Source organism: Suricata suricatta, chromosome 17, assembly GCF_006229205.1.
Source record: "Suricata suricatta isolate VVHF042 chromosome 17, meerkat_22Aug2017_6uvM2_HiC, whole genome shotgun sequence".
Classification (NCBI taxonomy): domain Eukaryota; kingdom Metazoa; phylum Chordata; class Mammalia; order Carnivora; family Herpestidae; genus Suricata; species Suricata suricatta.
Window position 1 is genome coordinate 53,595,662 of NC_043716.1, and position 18,218 is coordinate 53,613,879.

The 18,218-nt window shown below is 56.0% G+C and overlaps 1 protein-coding gene across 1 annotated transcript in view; it reads right to left on the reverse strand.

Moving 5' to 3' along the window:
• Positions 1–5,991: 5,991 nt before the first annotated feature.
• Positions 5,992–18,218, reverse strand: part of SRP68 (signal recognition particle 68) — a 32,686-nt gene continuing 20,459 nt past the window's right edge. Inside the window, exons 9-16 of the mRNA XM_029927491.1 lie at positions 17,734–17,832; positions 15,407–15,471; positions 11,283–11,439; positions 10,661–10,755; positions 9,541–9,670; positions 7,734–7,809; positions 7,264–7,316; positions 5,992–6,794 (exon numbers count right to left, since the gene is read on the reverse strand). Of these exons, the coding sequence (XP_029783351.1) occupies positions 6,567–6,794; positions 7,264–7,316; positions 7,734–7,809; positions 9,541–9,670; positions 10,661–10,755; positions 11,283–11,439; positions 15,407–15,471; positions 17,734–17,832 (903 nt within the window). The 3' untranslated portion in view covers positions 5,992–6,566. The remainder of the gene's footprint in view (positions 6,795–7,263; positions 7,317–7,733; positions 7,810–9,540; positions 9,671–10,660; positions 10,756–11,282; positions 11,440–15,406; positions 15,472–17,733; positions 17,833–18,218) is intronic.

The window sequence follows — 18,218 nt, forward strand, 5'->3', positions numbered from 1 at the left end:
TTTTATATTGATTAAAGCCAAAATATTTTGGATAGACTTAAATGAAATGCAATTTAAAAAATTAGTTTCATCTGTTGCTTTTCACGTTGTCTTTAACGTGGCTACTACCAGAATAGGGTGCCTGGGGGCTCAGTGGGTTAAGCGTCTAACCTCAGCTCAGGTCATGATCTCGCGGTTCGTGGGTTCAGGCCCCGCGTCGGGCTCTGTGCTGACAGCTCAGAGCCTGAAGCCTGTCTTCGGATTCTGTGTCTCCCCTCCTCTCTCTGACCCTTCCTTGCTCGCACTGTCTCTCAAAAATAAAAAACAAAAAGAAAAAAAAAATGTGGCTACCAGAAAACTTAAAACTACAGACTTGCATTTGTGGCTCACAGTAAGCTGACCCTTGAACAATGTGGGGGTGAAGGGTGCCGACCCCCTCGTGCCGTCGAACATCTCTGTGTAACTTTTCACTCCCCCCAAACATAACTACTGACAGCCTGAAGTCTTACCAGTAACATAAATGATTGATTAACACACATTTCATATGTGATATGTATTATATATTATATTCTCACAATGAATAAAGCTGGAGAAAAAATGTTAAGAAAATCTTAAAACAATTTTTTTTACATTATTTATTTTTGAGAGACAGAGCGTGAACAGGGGAGGGGCAGAGAGAGAGGGAGACACAGAATCGGAAGCAGGCTCCAGGCTCTGCGCTGTCAGTTCTACCAAACCGGGTGGCGGGACAGGGTACCCCACCTTTCAGCCTTGCCAGGGCTCGCCCCTGCCACATCTCCTTTGGAAACAGGCCGTGCTCCGCCTGCCCCCTTGCCCTGCCCCCAGGGCCTCCCCTCTCCTGGAGCTTGCCTCCTCTGCAGAGTGAGCGGCCGAGGTCGTGGGGTCCAGGGCCTCCCCCCAGCACTGTGCCAGCCACGGCCTCAAGCCGCAGCTCTCGAACCCCCCAGCCTGGAGCTCGAAGGCCGGGTAACGTGGGTCGCTCACAGCTCACAGGGCCAGAGGCCGTAGCAGGGCTGATCAGAACTGAAAGCCGCCCAGCTCCATGGCAGCCTGTACCCATGCAGCTAGGCAACAGGGTGGCAGCTTGGACAGCGTGCCAGGGCTTGCGTGCCCCCCACCCGGCTCTCCGGGCTCCTGCAGAGAGGGGCATTCTTCTCCCTGCTGAAGCAGATGGTGGCGATGGCAGACTTTGCCCTGGGAGCCATAACCTGCCAAGCTCCCGCGGGCACCTCGATCAGGCCAAGCCTCCGTCTCAGGAAATTGCCCTGTTTGCACAGAGGCTCTGCCACCAGACCCGGGGAGCTGGGCTGGCTGTTACGCTCTCCCGACACACTTCCTCGGCCGGCTGGGGGGCGAAGGTGCCTCCACCAGCTGGGCCTGGAGAGGGCGAGGGGAGGGGCCGGGGCCTGCAGGCGCCAGGGGAGGTGGCGCTGCCGGCCCAGGAGCCCGAAGGATGGTCTGCAGCAGGTTCTCCTGGCTGTGAGTCTGCCCAACAAGCCGGGAAGTCAGCCTGGAGACAAGCAGAAGGTGACCGTGGCCTAACAAGAGCAGAACCGGAGGAAAAGGAGCTGGTGCTTCCTTTTGGGCCTTTTATAGATGAGTCTAGCGGTTCAAACCAACCAACAAACCAACCCCACCTATCGGGAGATGGGGGTCTCCCATGCTGGATGGTGAGACAGAATACAGGGTGACCTCAGGAGTCCTCAAGTCTCAGGTCAGCCTGGGAGGACAAGGTCAAGGCTGCCTTCTGCTGCCTTCTGGTGTCCGTGCCCCTCTAGGAATGACTTCCTTTCCCCCCAGCCTTGGGCCGCAGAGGCCGGCCCAGTCCAGGTGTGGGACCAGCGCCGGGGCCGCCTGCGTCCCAGAAGCCTGCAGCTGCCCGCTGTCACTCAGAAACTGCTGGGCCTCGGGTCTCCCCAGGTACCCAAGGGCTCCGGGCTCTCTGCCACCCTGAAGCCCTGCAGCCGTCCTGGGACTTTCAGGGCTGATGGTGGCTCAGCTCAGCGGCTGGAGGGAGTTACAGGCCGGACTGACACGGCGGCCGCTGATGTGCACGGAGCCCCGGTCTCTGGCCCAGGAAGGAAATGGTTTCTAGAACAAACCCTCAAGAACTCCCATCCATGTTCGCAGGAGCAGGCCTTCCTACTAGTCTTCCCTGCCAGGAAACGAGGCACTTGGCAGCTCCGTGGACTCGCCTGTTGTCCCGGGGACACTGTTTAGACCCTGCAGGGCCTGGCTCAGGGCAGCAGCAGAGAAAGGCCGTGGGGTGCGCTGAGGGAAGGGACAGGGCTGGGTGCCGAGGGAGGGGCCCTCTCGTGGTCCCACCAACTCCCTGCACGGCAGCCCCGCTTCCGGGACCCCGGGCTCACACTGTCCCAGGGGAGAAGCGCTTGCTGTAGGGCTACAGAGAGGAGACTTTTCTGGGATTTGGTCCTGGCTGGGCAGGGGCTCCTCCTGAGAGCCCCCCCCGCCCCCGTTAGAGCCCCGACGCTGCTCAGGTTCCCATGGGCTACAGGCCGCCCTGGAGGGGAGAGGCACGTTCTCATGCTCGCTCCGTTCACAGAGGAGCGGAGGGAAGGGCATTCCTCTTGGTCAAGTGCCTCGTAGGTCCTAAGCCCTGTGCCCCCTTCCTTTCTCAGTGAGAGGCAGATGCCCCTCTTTTCCAGGGGAGGGGACCTGCACGCACCCTCCACTCCACAGATGAGCCAACTACCACCGCCAGCTTCCGGGGACCCGCCTGTCTCCCGCCAGAAAACCCGGAGGATCGGGGGGATGTGGTTCTTCTCCAAGCGGGAGGAGTCATCCCACCAGACTGAGCGTGAGGACACAGTTACAGTTAATGGAGGTGGAAAAAAGGGGACCCCAGAGACGCCAGGCTCCCCCTCCAGCACAAGGCAGTGGGTGCTGCCAGGAGGAAAGCAGGTGCTCGGTGTCTGCCGCGGGGCCTGGCCCCAGCCCAGAGCAGCTCGTCAGACGGACAGATGGACGGACGGGCTCTGGGAGGGCGGTGGAGGCTGTCACAGTCCTGCCTTAAAGCCAAAAATAAAAACCAAACCTCAGATCCTCAGACCACAACTGAAAAGGGCAGACCAGAGGCCCTCACGAGTTCTCCATCAGTCTTCGTCACCGGAGAGTCGATTTCCTCTAACTCATACCAACTAGTGACACCGCTCACACCGCGGAGCGCTCACCGTGCCAGGCGGCGCTTGCCCCTCGGGCCCGGCCCGCCCGTGCCCTGCGCGGCCTCTTTGACACCAGGCCGACCCACAGGCTAGATTCCTCCAGCTGGGCTGTCGGGATGCAGGCAGCTTCCGATTTATCTCTTGGCTTTGGAACATCGATAAATTTTACAGCTAAACCTGGTTTCCGTCTCTTCTGTAGCAACAAGTGTCTTAAAAATAAAATGAAGACCAACACACGTTTTTCCCATCTTTGGACATTTTCCCAGACCCCTGATGGTTCCAAGCTCATGAAGGCTGTGGACGGCAATGTGCTGTTTATAATTCTGCGATCAACTAGCTTTTGGTAGGAATGAGGCCAGAAGTGCAAAATCAGCATCGCCAGACAGGACGGTGGGCAGGCAGAGCGCAGCCGCTCCTGGGTAGTCCCCAGAGTTGATCGTCCTCTCCTAGAGGGGGGTGAGGCCACCGCGGGGGGCAGGGTGCACTGCCCCCACAGGCGGTCACCTCACGGCCACGGCCAAAGGCTCAGGTTGCCACCAGGAGATGGGACCAAGGCTGGCAGTGTTTTATTTCAAACAGGGAATCCAGGAATTCTCAGCTTTATGTGAAGCCAGAGAGGAGACCCAGCACCCCAGAACGATGCACATGGAAGGAGGGAAAACCTAGGAATGAGCAATGCAGGGCTTATCCGATCCCAGGGGTTTCAATGTTCCTTTTTTTCCAAACAGGACCAGATGTACAGGCAATGAACTTGACCAAAGTATGTCTTTCGGGGACGCCTGGGTGGCTCAGTCAGTTAAGCATCCGACTTCGGCTCTGTTCATGATCTCACAGTTCGTGGGTTCGAACCTGCGTAGAGCTCTGCTTACAGCTCAGGGCCTGGAGCCTGCTTCACATTCTGTGTCTCCCTCTCTCTCTGCCCCTTCCCTGCTCATGTTCTGTCTCTCAAAAATAAATTAAAAAAAAACAAACAAACCATAAAAAAAGTGTGTCTTTCAATCAGATGTTCAGCGTTGTCCCCTGGTAACTGAAGTTACTTTTCACCACTAGTTTCTGCAGATCAACACCATGTCCACTCAACAGGTAAGAAACCAGAAACCATTAGCGCAGCAGGTCTAGGCCATCTTCTAAAAGTGCAGCGACCATGGGCGCCTGGGAAGCGGGGGGAGTTCAGTCAGTTGAGCGTCTGACCAGCTCAGGTCATGATCTCACGGTTCGTGGGTTCCAGCCCTGCATCAGGCTCTGTGCCTGGATCCTGCTTCTGATTCTGTGTCTCCCTCTCTCTGCCCCTCCCCCGCGCCTGCACTGTCTCTCTCATTCTCAAAAATAAACATTAAAAAAAAAAATTAAAGTGCAGAGACCCAATTAAGCTTCTCCTACTCTCTGCAACTCGGGAGACGGGAAGTTCTGGCATGATCCAAACCCGCCGACCAAGCGCAGCCATCCCGCGGAGGGACAGGAGCGAGGCGGGGCCCCGCACCCACTCCTGACGCCCCGACCTCGTTGCTTCCCGTTCTCTGTGCAGGACGGACTGCGTGGCCGCTGGCGTTTCATTCGGCCAATCTACCCAGCAAAGCACGCTGGCCTGCAGCGCAGCCCCGGCTCAAGTCTGAACCCGTTCCCTTGGAGAGGGGAGAGCCGCGTCCGGGGGTCCTGCCCTTGGCGCTCCGTCTCCGTGGCAGCCTGTTTCATGTCCGGGGAGCCTGTGTAAAGGGATGTGCAAACTGACCGGGGCCCTTGGCCTCGCCAGGTCTGTCTTCTTGTGTAAACATGTGCTCTTAATACTAAACATGTCTCGGGACAGGCTCACTGGCTGTCCGCAGCCGCCACCACGGAGCGGCTGCCAGGGACACCGGGAGGAAGGGAATTTCCGGGGTCGCCACAAGAAAGGAAAAGCTTAGAGGTCAATCAGCGTGACTGACTCCGGACCCTGACTCTCAAGGACGGGAGGGGCAGGGAGGGCCACCTTCCCAGGTGAGGGCAGGGAACTCAGGCTGGAGGGGCGCCTGCGGGGGTGGGGGGGTGCTCGGTCCAGCCGCGGCTGCAGGCGGTCAGCGGAGAATGCGGCAAGGGAAGGAGCGAACCTGGACCCCAGCCTGCTGCGGCCGGGCCGGGGAGCCGAGAAGAGGGCGAGGGGCAGGATAAAGGCCCCCGGGGCTCCTTTGGACCATCTGACACCGCTCCAGGCCTCAGGATCTCTGACCCAGAGCAGATCCTGAGGGGGGGAGAGCTCACAATCTGAGCACCTGGGGTCCTTGACAACATTCCCCCGCAACAAGGAAGGCTCGTTTGTCTCCTGACTTCCGGCGATACCCACCCGCCGCGGCTCCCCTGGGGAAACACGGGGCACTGTGGCTTCCATCTTGAATTCTGGGCTCAGGCCGTCCCCCCCGCCAGCCTTCCCTGCAGGCCGCTCTAGCTGGCCCCGGGCTGCGCCGCAGGAAGCCAACCTTCCCCACAGCGGCTTCGCTTTCCTCTGGGGCAAGTGAGGGTCGGGCCCCACAGGGATTCAGTGGTTTCAGACACAGCTTGTGTCTAAGTCACTTTTATTCTTTGCTTTCTTACACCGCTTCCGGGACTTACTGATGCTATGACACAAATAGAAAAGGGCCACTGGGGAAAAGATAAGACGCATGGAGATGGATTCAAATATAATTTATGGCACCTAAAGATTTTGAGGGGAGCACTTTAGAAGGTGCCTCTAACAATCCCTTATCTGGCCGCGGACACAGCCGAGTGGCCAGAAGCTGGGGTACACCTGGATGTACAGGATGGGCTGGGTGAGGGCATGTAAAAAATGGGCACAGTCTCCAGCATCTTTGCCTTTTAATATAAGATTTGTTTTCATCATTTCTGAGTGTAACACATTTCTTCTAAAAATAGAGCTCTTTGCTTGTTCTGAAACTTAACTTCCACTTGGAGGCGACGGGGGAATAAGGCTGACCGTAACTCTGGGGTGACGCTGCCCGTGTTTCCTGGTCCCAGGTCCCTCGCGGGACTCTGGATGCTCGCGGCAAGGAGGGGTCCGTTTCAAATCCACGGTACTGAAGAAACACGACAGAAAGTTCTGGGCTCCCATCCATGCCGGGCATGGACCCAGCCGAGTGCGGCTGACACGTGGCCAGACGGCAACGGCCCTTCCTCCGGGAGGCGTGGACGGAGGGACCCGGCATGCATCCACCGGAAGACAGCAGGGTCCCCCTCTAGCACACCGGTAAGAACGTACGTGCACACACACACAGGACATGGGACGCAGCGCTGAGGATGTTACACTCCGGCCCTGGGCCGACGCACACCTGGACTTACTATCATGGAACGTGCTGGGGTTTTCTCGCAATACAGATGAAGAGTGAGGCGCTCCCCCAGCCCCCAGGAGGAGCCTGGTTAGCTCCTGAATCCAAAGATGCCCTTGATGTATCCAGTGAGGCCACTCTTGGTCTTCTGCTCCAACTTGTCCTCAAGGGGTGGGAAAGCCACATGGTTGAGGGCCAGGTCGAAGAACAAAGGCTTGCACGGAATGGGCTGGAATCCCGGCGGGAAGTGCACAAGGCTGGCTTGCTTGGTGACCAGGGAAGGGTCGAGGCAGAAGGTCTCAAACCGTTCGACCAGAGGCTGGAAGGCAAACGGGGGGGAGGAAGCCAGGCGTTAATCACAGGCCACCAGGGAACACCATTCACCACGTGCTCAACATCTAGTTCGGAGCCCACACGGGCTCCCTCACTTGATCCCCACGAGTCTCCTATGAGGGTGCCGCTGTGTTCCGACTTCAGGGCGGAGAGTCACTGAGGCCCACAGAGGCGGAGAGCGGAACGGCCCGGGACTGGGGCGCGGGCGCGCCAGACGTCCGGCCAGAGCTCCCGCCAGCGGGGCTGTCCTGCACGGCACATGTTCCTACGCTGCTTATCTGGGACCACCTGGCTGGCGCTACCCTCACACAAGCAGCTCTGGGGGCTCGGAGTGAAAGAGCAGGGACAGGGTCGGTGCTTACTTAGAAGCTAAGGGTCCCCTGTTCTGTACCTGAGCGCACATTTCTAGTGCGTTACGAATCCTACTCTTCATTCCTCAAAAGCCCCAGACGTACCTTGTTGTCCTTTACTTGGGAGGAAGTCTCCGTTTGGTGGGAGTCGCTTGCATCTGAAAGTCGCACACGGATCCAGTAAGAACAGACACGTGACGCGCTGCGGTCACGACCGACACCTGTCCCGCGTATGGGCTCTAAACCCCAAGAGCAAAGGTGGCCAACGTGTGGGAAGTTTCCCCTCTCCCTCCTGGGCCAAACTGCAGACAAGCAGATGCTAAGCCCGGAAGTGACATCAGCCCGGGGGAGCGCCCATGGCTGCACGAAAACTAGTCAGGGAGAAGAGACAGCCTAGCGGAGTTTCTCTGAGTTCTTCTACGCGGTTTGAAGCCTTAATGTGGCAGATATAATAGCAGAGAAAAATAAAACTCTTACTCATTAACCAAAACGGTAGTGTAGGGGTGAGAGAGAGGAGGGACGGACGCGAAGGGGACTGGGGAACATGGTCAGCAACGAGCAGGCGAGTGGCTCACCCAGGATCGCGGCCGCCTGCAGAGAACACTTTTCTGACCGCACTTGCGTGATGAGCTCCTGAACGTCAGGCAGGTCCTGTTAACAAGTCAGAAAACAGGTTCTCACGCGCCAGAGCCGGGTCAGAGGAGTGCACCAAACGAACCCGGCCGAGCGAAGGAGCCACTGGTCTCTTCAGAGGGTTTGAGACTTTATAAACGGTTTGTCCTGCTAAAAAACAAAACCCTGGCTAGAGGTGCTTGGCTGACTCAGTCTCAGCGTCGTGAGTTCAAGCCCCACATCAGGCCTGGCGCCGACTTAAAAAACAAAACAACTAGCTTGTTTCAAACGGGAAACGCCATGTTGTGGCTTAAGTAACAATGCCGACGGAGAGTTGGGACGATGACGCTAGTGAACGCAGATCAGACGCCAGACACACGCCGGGCCGGGTGTGCTGAGCAGTCACGCAGCCGCAGTCCGCCTCTGTGACTATGGCCCCTGGAAGAGCCCGCGCTCCGCGCTCCGCAGCAGGAGGCCGAAGCACAAGGGGCCCCGCACGAGCCGCGTCTCACCCCTGCCAACACCGGCTCCGCTCCCACACTTCGGACGGGCATCTGTAACCGGCCCTCCTCCCGGGATGGCCGTCCGCGCGGTCTGCGCCCACCTCCCCAGGACACCCCGGTGCCACGCCGCCGCCACGCCGGTCACGCACCGCCACCTACTCCTTCCCACCGCTCCACCCTCTCCGGAGGGCCTGCTCCTTCCCGGGCGCCAGTCTGTGACCGCGACACCACCAGCTGCTCCCTGAAGGCAGGAGCCAGGTGTGCACGTTACCCTGGGGCCCAGCGTCGTTCCGCGGGGACGGGCGGGCGCTCGGGGAGCAGCAGGGCCCACCGTGGCCTGACCACGGTGATCCCGGCTCGCCTTTCCACGGGGCCCCCACAAGGAGAAGTGCTGGATCCGTCGGCCCAGCCTGAGCCTGGCGTCCACGCACGCCAGCGGCCCGCAGCTCAAGAAGCTGGCTGTTGGGGCGCCTGGGGGGCTCAGCCGGTTGAGCGTCCGGCTTCGGCTCAGGTCATGATCTCACGGTTTGTGAGTGCGAGCCCCACGTTGGGCTCTGTACTGACAGCTCGGAGCCTAGAGCCTGCTTCAGATCCTGTGTCTCCCTCTCCCTCTAATCCTCCCCTGCTCGCACTGTGTCTGTCTCTCAAAAATAAATTAAAGAACATAAAAAAAAAAAAAAAGGAGCCGGCTGTCACGCATCAAGCTGGAACACGAACCGCACCACCAGGTACCTGCCTCGGGCAGGCAAGCTTCCAGAAGGTCAACCCAGGTCGCCTGGGGAACTTGCTAAAATGCAGATTTTAGGCTCGGGGTGGGGCCTGGGGGTCTGCACTTCCGGCAAGTTCCCAAATGCTGCCGCTAACACAGGCACGCTGTGTGTGGGAAGCCTTTGTGAGGGGTGCTCAACTTAGCTGCACATCACAACCACGGAGGGGCTTTAAAAAAAACGCCAGCGCCCACCCCAAACACCATGCTGATGGGAGCCGGAGTCCCCTGGGGTGGGGCTCAGCCGTCCTCTAACAACCCTCCCTGGTGACCGCGGCACGCAGCGGCGTCTGAGGACAGTTCTTCAGGTCTATTTGGGGAATGGCTTTCCCTGTTGGCACTGGGTCCCCGCCAGGCCTGGAACGCTGCCAGGAGTCACAGCCTGCGGCTCCCGGGCACCCAGGGAGGCACCCGTCCCCCGGCGGGCGGGGCAGGGCCAGCCTGCGGAGGGGCCTCGCTGCACAGCATCTCCGGGCTGGGGAACAGGGACTGGCAACTCGCCTTTAAGCTGCTCTTGAAGGCGCCGCCGTCCGAGGCCACTTCGCTCGCGTATTTCAGGACGCGGTCATACAGGACGAGGGCCTCGCTCCACTTCTTCACCAGCACGTAGGACTGAGCGATGAAAAAGCACCTGCGGGGCAGAGGGATGGAGCCAGAGTGTTCTAGAGCAACAGTGACCTGGGATCACGGCTTTCCGCGACGTTTAGGCCAAATCTTAAGCTTAGAAAACAGGTTTCTTAACCTCAGGATCACGTCACACGGACCCCGCCACCCTCCAGGCCCCGGCTCGCCAGGCTGGCCTACCCTCTTCCCTGCCACCGTGGGGGACAGTGCAGGCCCACACTGCCGAAGACCCACTGTCGTTCATCTACGGTGGCTCTCCCGCTCCAAAGGCGCGTGGCAGAAGCGGGGGGCAGGCACGAGGGAGGGGCACTGCCAGGCTCGGGTCCGGACCCGCCCACCACGCACACGGCCGGCCGGCTCATCCCTGCTCATCTTTTTCAAACCAAACCCAAGAATCCTCTTCCTAACGGAAACTACTCCACTGGGGTCCACAGGGCCTGGGGGCTGCAGCTCCCTAACAGAAGGGTCCACGTGGAACAGGCGGAGGAGTGACAAGAGTGACAGCAGGGCATGCTGGAGAGCCAGCACCAGGGCGGGGCCAGAAGGTGTGGCGCCATCCCCCAGCCGCCTCTACCCTGCCATTCTGTCCGCGCGTCTTGTCCACACGACCCGCCTCCAAGTTACAGAGAACGTGATTCACCAAAATAAAACAAAGGCTTAGCTTTCTCCCGATTCAATTCAGGTTCCACTCTGGCTCTGTTCGTGCCTTTTCCTGCACTCGTCCCTTTTCCACCGGGAGGAAGAACGGGAGAGGAGAGAGGCCCTTGCCAGATGCTCCCCGTCGCCCTCACCCTATCTAAAGAGCGAACGGGTACACGGGAAACTCCCAGCTGCCGCCTTCAGCTAAGACGTCCCCCGAACACGCTGGCTAACCGTTCTGAGCGCGGGCCAGGTAACCACACGGCCAATGACCCTGCCTTCTCGAGTCTGGTCCACACTCCTGGGCTTCCAGAGACAGAGGCAGCACGGGGGAGCCCAACGCCTCATGGGACCTTACCTGTAAGCCTTGAACACCAGCGTCCTCAGGCCTATCTCCTTCTGGAAGGCTCTGTCCTCCTCTAAGCCAGGAAGCTGAAGCAATTCCACCAGATTCTGCACAAGAGATGCAACAAAACAAACTCATGAAGAGCGGGCCTGGGACTGGGTTTCTGACGGGAAACCCTGTAAACACAGGGACAGAGAGAGCCCAGGCCAGAAATAACGGGCAGGTCCATGAGGACAGACCTGGCAGCCGCCATGAGCTTACAACTCTGCTCACATTTCCCTCCTTCTGAGGCCTCTTGGCCCAAGTCAGCGAGAGGGGGTCTCCTGGCTCTGACCTTTCACTTCGGAGCAGCCCTCTGCCATCTGGCATCCCCCACGGTGGCCTGGCTTGTGTGCACCTGTCTCTCAATCTTCCTCCCCGGCCCACTCCCAAGGCCAAGACGGTGTGGCCTCAGGGGCCCACGGCACGTGGGGGAGGACCTCGCACTGGTAACACCCAAGCGTTTACTGGCCTCCGCATGTGGACACGTGGCCCGACGGGGCCCAGACTGCTATGGCTGCGGCCCGCCACAGCCCCTGCACCGCGCAAAGCCGGGCCGTCCTGTGTCCAACACACACAAGGGCCCACGGATCACCTGCAGGATGATGTCATAGAGCCGGATCAGGTCCTGGGGCCGCGGACAGCGCTTGCCGTCGTCGTCTGGCTGCGGCTGCAGCAGCGCCTTCTGCAGGCCCTTCGCCATGTTCTCGTTCCGCCTGATGGCCGTCGACAGCTTGATGTACGTCAGGTAGCTGGAATGTACCACACGTCAGCTCAGGTTATGCTCAGGGAAGAAGAGCTCTGGGCCACCAGTCGGGCCTGCCCTAGGGGAAGGGTGTGCACCAGCAGGGCCTTCCGGCCTGGGCCTCCAGCTCCGCGGGCCCTCCCCTCGATTTGGGGGCTATTCTGTGGCAAATCTGCGGGGGCTGGTGTGAGGCCTTGTGACAAAATCTGATTTTAGCTTGAATTATATCCCCTCTTCCTTCCGTAAAGAGCCACAAAGCCACTACCTTGAGAGGTCACTGTCAGCACTGGAGGTGATCCACGACGGCGGGCGCGTCCCCAGAACGAGGGTGACTGAGTGCTGGCCCTCACCGCGGGGACGCGGGCTTGCCCGGCAGCTGCCCCTCCACACCCGACAACCTTCTCTTCTCAGAAAATGCCATGGGCCAACTTCCCTGCGTGGCTATGAGCCCTGAACACGCGCACACACCGGAGACTCTGCCTGCTTGTTGCAACTGTACAGCCTGGAAAATCTCTTTTAATACTTGGGACTTTAAATGTGGTGACAACTGAAGACTCTGTTCACAAAGTATTTAGGGGGAGCAGAAGCATTTGGACCTCTAGATACCATCCTACCCGGCAGAAGACCGGGGGCGGCCCTGGGAGAGGACACGGCCTGGGGACGGGCACAAAGGCGCAGCTGTGGCCAGGGCTCCATAGACCGTCAAGTCCTAGGTGCCGCCCGCCAGCCTTCTCCTACTTGTCTAGGACAAGAGCTGCTGGCACAGGCTGGGGATGTGACCCACCCAAGAACACGGCCTCCGAGATTTTGGAGCCGGGTCCTGGGAGAAAGGGCAGAACCAGAACGCCGACAGTGAAGGCCACGCTGCTGAGCCCCACGCACAGGCGGAGAGCTGCCACCAGACAAGGCACGTTCTCCAACAGATGTCAAACACCACGCAGTTAGAGAAAACATCTAATAAGGCAGAAGAGGCCAGAACCAAGGGGAAAAACAGCAACTTGGAAGAAATCAACATTATAGGAAGAAGAGGGAGGGAAAACTTTCTGGTCAAAAGCTTAGCAAGAGACACTCTGGGGGCCCCCGGGTGGCTCAGTTGGCGAAGCATCCGACCTGATTTCGGCTCAGGTCATGATCTCATGGGTTGCAGGATGAACCCCACATTGGGCTCTGTGCTGCCAGCACGGAGCCTGCTTGGGATTCTCTCTGCCCCTCCCCTACTCGTGCTCTATCTCTTTCTCTCTAAATAAACAAACATTAAAAAAGAAAGTGAGACACTACTTAAAAAATTCAATATTCCAACAACACACACACGCTCTTAGAAAGCAAAATGGCATGAGAAGCGAGGAAGCCCGTAAGGAAGCCAGCTGGCGGGTCAGGAAGAGTCAGGGTGGGGGGTGGGCGCAGAGGAGGAGCGAGGGCCGTCACAGGAGCGGATAGGAAATACCGAAATCCAATGTACTCCTGTCATGTAGAGATGTAGAGATAAATACCAAGAGACTTGAAAGAATGAGAAAGGGCAATCCCAATCAAAATAGCACCAGCATTCTTCACAGAGCTAGAACAATTTAAAATTTGTATGGAACCAGAAAAGACCCCAAATAGCCAAAGCAAGCTTGAAAAAGAAAACCGAAGCCGGAGGCCTCCAATCCTGGACTTCAGACTCTATTACGAAGCTGTAATCCTCAAGATGGCATGGCACTGACACAAAAACAGACACTCAGACCAATGGAACAGAGAACCCAGGAATGGACCCACCAACATATGGCCAACTAATGTTTGACAGAGCAGGAAAGACTGCCCAATGGAATAAAGACAGTCACTTCGGCAAATGGTGCTGGGAAAACTGGACGGCAACATGCAGAAAGATGAACCTGGACCACTTTCTTACACCATCCACAAAAATAAACTCAAAATGGATGAAAGACCTAAATGTAAGACAGGAAACCATCAAAATTCTAGAGGAGAAAGCAGGCAAAAATCTCTTTGACCTTGGCCACAGCAACTTTTTACTCAACATGCTCTGGAGGCAAGGGAAACAAAAACATAAATGAACTCTTGGGACCTCATCTAAATAAAAAGCTTCTGCACAGTGAAGGAAACAATCAGCAAAACTAACCGGCAACCAACGGAATGGGAGAAGATATTTGCAAACAACAGATCAGATAAAGGAGGTTAGTATCCAACATCTATAAAGACTTTATCAAACTCAACACCCAAATAATCCCGGGAAGAAATGGACAAAAGAAATGAACAGACACTTCTCCAAAGACATCCAGATGGCCAACTGACACATGAAACAATGCTCAACATCACGCATCACCAGGAAAATACCAATCAAAATCACACTGAGATACCACCGCACACCTGTCGGAATGGTTAACATGAACAACTCAGGCAACGACAGATGTTGGCGAGGATGCAGAGAGAGAGGACCCCTTTTGCACGGCTGGCGGGAGTGCAAACTGGAAGACAGTGTGGAGGTTCCTCAAAAAACTACCCTACCACCCAGCAACTGCACTACTAGGCATTTATCCAAGGGATACAGGTATGCTGTTTTGTAGGGGGCGCATGCACCCCAACGTTTATTTTTATGGCAGCACTACCAATAATAGCCAAAGTATGGAAAGAGCCCAAATATCCATCGATGGATGAATGGATAAAGAAAATGTGGTGTATATATATATATATACCCACATACATACATACACACACAGACACTGGAGAAATAGGAGAGAAAGATCAATAGATGGATTTTCCTAAAGCTTTTCATAAAAATGAGATTCGCAAAACAAAGTATGATTCAGAGTAGTAGAGAAATTTAGATACATCTCTATAAAGTTTTTAGGAAAATACAAGAGCTAGCTGATTCCTGCTGTCAATTTACCCCAAAGCTGGCTTCCCTATAGAGCCTAACAAAGCCAGTTGGTTAAGCATCCGGCTTCAGCTCAGGTCATGATCTTACGGTTCATGGGTTCGAGACCCGCGTCGGGCTCTGCGTTGACAGCTAGCTCAGAGCCTGGAGCCTGCTTCTGATTCTGTGTCTCCCACTCTCTCTGACCCTCTCCTGCTCACACACACTTTCTCTCTCAAAAATAAATTTAAAAAATTAAAAAAAATTTTTTTAATGTGTATGAAAAGAGCAGAGGGGCAGAAAGAGTCCAGCTATGTCTGAGGGAAAACCTGGCGGGGACCCGCTCCACCAGACACCAAGACTTCCCACGGAGCCAGAGGAAGTCACTGTGCTGGTGCGAGCACAGAAGGTAAATCAGCGGAGAAGAGCGTCCAGAAAAGAGCACGTGAGGGGAACACGGGCTGCGCGCCTCCCTGCGCCGGCCCCACGGGCTAGTGGGGCAGGGACGGTGTAGTCAGTAAGTTGTCCTAGAACAATCTATCCTCCTAATGGAGAAGGTGAAGCACATCCGTACCCTGCACTCTAACTCCAGATGGAGTTAAACTTGAAGTGAAACTGAACTTCAGTGTAAAAGGGATGAGGGAAGACGTTCAGAGCATAGAGAATAACTCGGGCACGAGGAGGAGAGCGTCTGCCTCCAGGAGAGCCGGAGGGGTCACCCGGCTGGGGCCACGGGCGGCTCCGGGGTTCTAGCTGTATCTTGTTCGTAACGTATGAAACTTAAAATTATAAGGTCATAGAATCACATACAAATGCAATCTATACTCCTTTCCTTTTTCTTTTTTTGCTAAGTAGGCTTTACACTCAGCGCAGAGCCCAGTGCGAGGCTTGAACTCACAACCCTGAGATCAAGTCCTGAGCTGAGATCAGGTTTGGACACTTAATCAAATGAACCACCCAGGCATCTCAGTATATACACTCTTATGACAACACACACATACGTTGGTATCATTTGCTTTACAGTAAGTTAAATACTAAAACACACATAAACCTCACATGTACTCTTTCACTCCGACAACGTATCTTACGAGCATGTGAGAAAGTAAGAAACGGCAGCCCTTACCTGTGCAGGTACTGAAGGTTAGACACCTTCCCTGACTCCCCGTCAAGGGTGTAATCCCTCTGTTTCTGCAGAAAGCAGAGAAGGTAAAGGTAAAAGAGCTGATCTGTGTTTGGCTCTGACCCCTCACTCCATGGTGTGATCCCCAAAGTGCCCTGGAGCACAGGCCCAAGCTCGAGTAAATTAGGTATTTAAATCTCTTTAAATATCAGAGACCGCCTGGGCATGATCTAGAACAACAGGGCCACTCAGCCGTCACCAGCACCTAAAAACTGGACTTAGAAAATTCAGAGTTACGGCCAGTCAGGCCTCCTGTCCACTGCTCCCAGGGTCCAGACCCAGAGCATGAACAACAGACAGTCCACAGCCCGTGGCTCCGTTTTAGGGTTTGCGCCCTCGATGTTCGTTCTGAGATCCAAACCCTGGGCCGTCAGCTCAGCCTTGTGTGGCTGGCTCAACAATGGCTCCTACAGATGTGCCTGCCTTAAGGCGTTCCCTCACGCGGTAAGAGGAGTGATGAAGTTAAGGATCTCTCACTCAGCCTGGGTTATCACGGCGAGCCCAGTGTGAGCCCAGTGCCAGCCGGTAATTCAGGCTCCTTCTAAGAGGGAGCCCCGAGGGCTGGTGGCAGAGAGAAAGTGCTGGGACTGAAGCAGAGGTCAGAGAGGAGGGAAGGGGCTAAGCTGCTGGCTCCGAACACGGAGGAAGGGGCCACAAGGCCAGAAGTGTAGGTGGTCTCCAGAAGTTGGAAAACACACCCTCTGGCATCCTGGGAAGGGATTCCTCCCCTAGAACTTCCAAAGGAACACAGCCCTACAGACCCGTCTTAGACGGACAGCCATCCGAAGGTGGGAGAGAAGTGGAGGTGTGCTCTTCGAAGTCACTAGGCTTATGGCCATGTTACAGCAGCCACAGCAAACCGTGACACCTCGGTGCTACCATGTTCACCACACGCTGCGAGGGGTCCCCGCAACGGCCGTGAATTCCAGGTGAGTGATGGAGGGCGGGGCTCTGAAGGGAAGTATAAAATACAAAGGTGGACTGATGACAAAGGAAACAGGACCACAGCCTAACAAATAGTTATTAACGTTTTATACTCAAGGGGCCACGACAGATGCTAAAAATATACACTTGCTTTTAATATGCTTATAATCTTGGGAAAAGATGTACTTAACAAAGTAAATACAAAACAATACACAGGATGTTAAAAGGTTAATTCTTGATTAGCTATTGAACACAAATTAGAGCCAAAAGTACCAGATACTTAGAACACAGGGAGACCTTTCTGGGCTAAGACGGTGTAGGCAGGCTTCCCGGAGATGGTGAGCTTCGAGCTGGACACCGAACACCGGGGCAGGGTGTGGACAGGGGAGGGGGACGAGGAGGGACAGGCAGTTGTGAGCAGGGAAAGGAAGACGGGCTAGGAGTGCACGGAGGCAGGAAAGGTGTATTAACAAGACCGTGAACACGGTGGCTGGAGGCAGAGGACCCTGCGGGGAGCAGCAAAGTACAATCTGCAAACAGAAAGGCGCAGACACCAGCTCGCGGACTCGGAACTACACCTGCTAGACTGGCGGGCTCACAAGCAGGGTGCGCACAGCCCAACGAGTGTGGTGCAAGAAAATGAGAACTTCTCTTACACTGACCTCATTTCTATCAGATAATAAACTTCATATTTACAAATACGCGTATCAGAGGTATGCAGTCAGTTTTACGTACAGGGCGCACTGTTATGAAAGCCTGGAGGCGCTGCTCTAGAGCAGGGAGTATCACTGGGTTTTCCAGTGAGACCATGAGACGGGATCTAGAAAGAGCCTATTTTTTGCTGCCAGCAGGAAAGCCCTGGAGAACTGAACCCAGACCAAGCTGGCGAAGGGCAGTCAGACGGCTGTGGCAGTCTCGGCATGAAGACTAAAGGCTAATCGGACACGGGGCCAGGGTGGGGGGGTAGACAAGTGGAGACAGAAGTTACAAAGAGAATTAGCAGGGTTTCTGGTGATAGGAAAGGACAAACATGGCTCCAAGGTTTTCAGCCTAGATGCCTGAAAGAATCAGTGACGTTAGAAAAAGGGAGCACTGGAGAACTACCTGATGCTATCAATTTGAGACCAAAGGCTTAACGGGGAATATACGAACCCATTAAGAGTGAGAGGATGGAGTTCACACGCTTCTGTCTGTTGGCAGCCCACCACAGCTAAAAATGCCGCAGCTAGGAGTCCCTGCACTCAGACCACTGGACCCCGACCCCCCAACATGCACCATGAACGAGACACAGACTGAGAAGGCCCTGAGCCCCGGGCAAGGGCCTGGGGCCCAGCTGGCAGTCCTACCTGATCCGGCTTGAGCTCCTCGCGGACGGCCTGGATGGCATCCCGACACTCACTGAGCATGGATTCAAACAGACGCTCCTTGGTTTCCTCACTTTCAGCCTAAACAAAGGCAGAAGGAAGTGAAGGACTCTCTGCTGAGCAAGCCCCAGGATTCTAACGGGAGAGGGCAGAGCAGTGCCTCGACTCCCCCCACCGCACACGCACACACACCCAGCCCCAAACACCCCAAGCCGCAGACCATTTCAATGTCACTCGTCCCCATCATATACGATTTTTCTTGGGGCGCCTGGGTGGCTCAGTCAGTGAATCATTCGACTTCAACTCAGGTCATGATCTTACGGTTCGTGGGTTCAGGCTCCACATTGGGCTCTGTGCTGACAGCTCGGAGCCTGGAGCCTGTCTTCGGATCTGTGTTTCCCTCTCTCTCTGACCCTCCCCTGCTCACGTTCTCTCTCAAAAATAAAGAAAACAAAAAAAAATTTTTT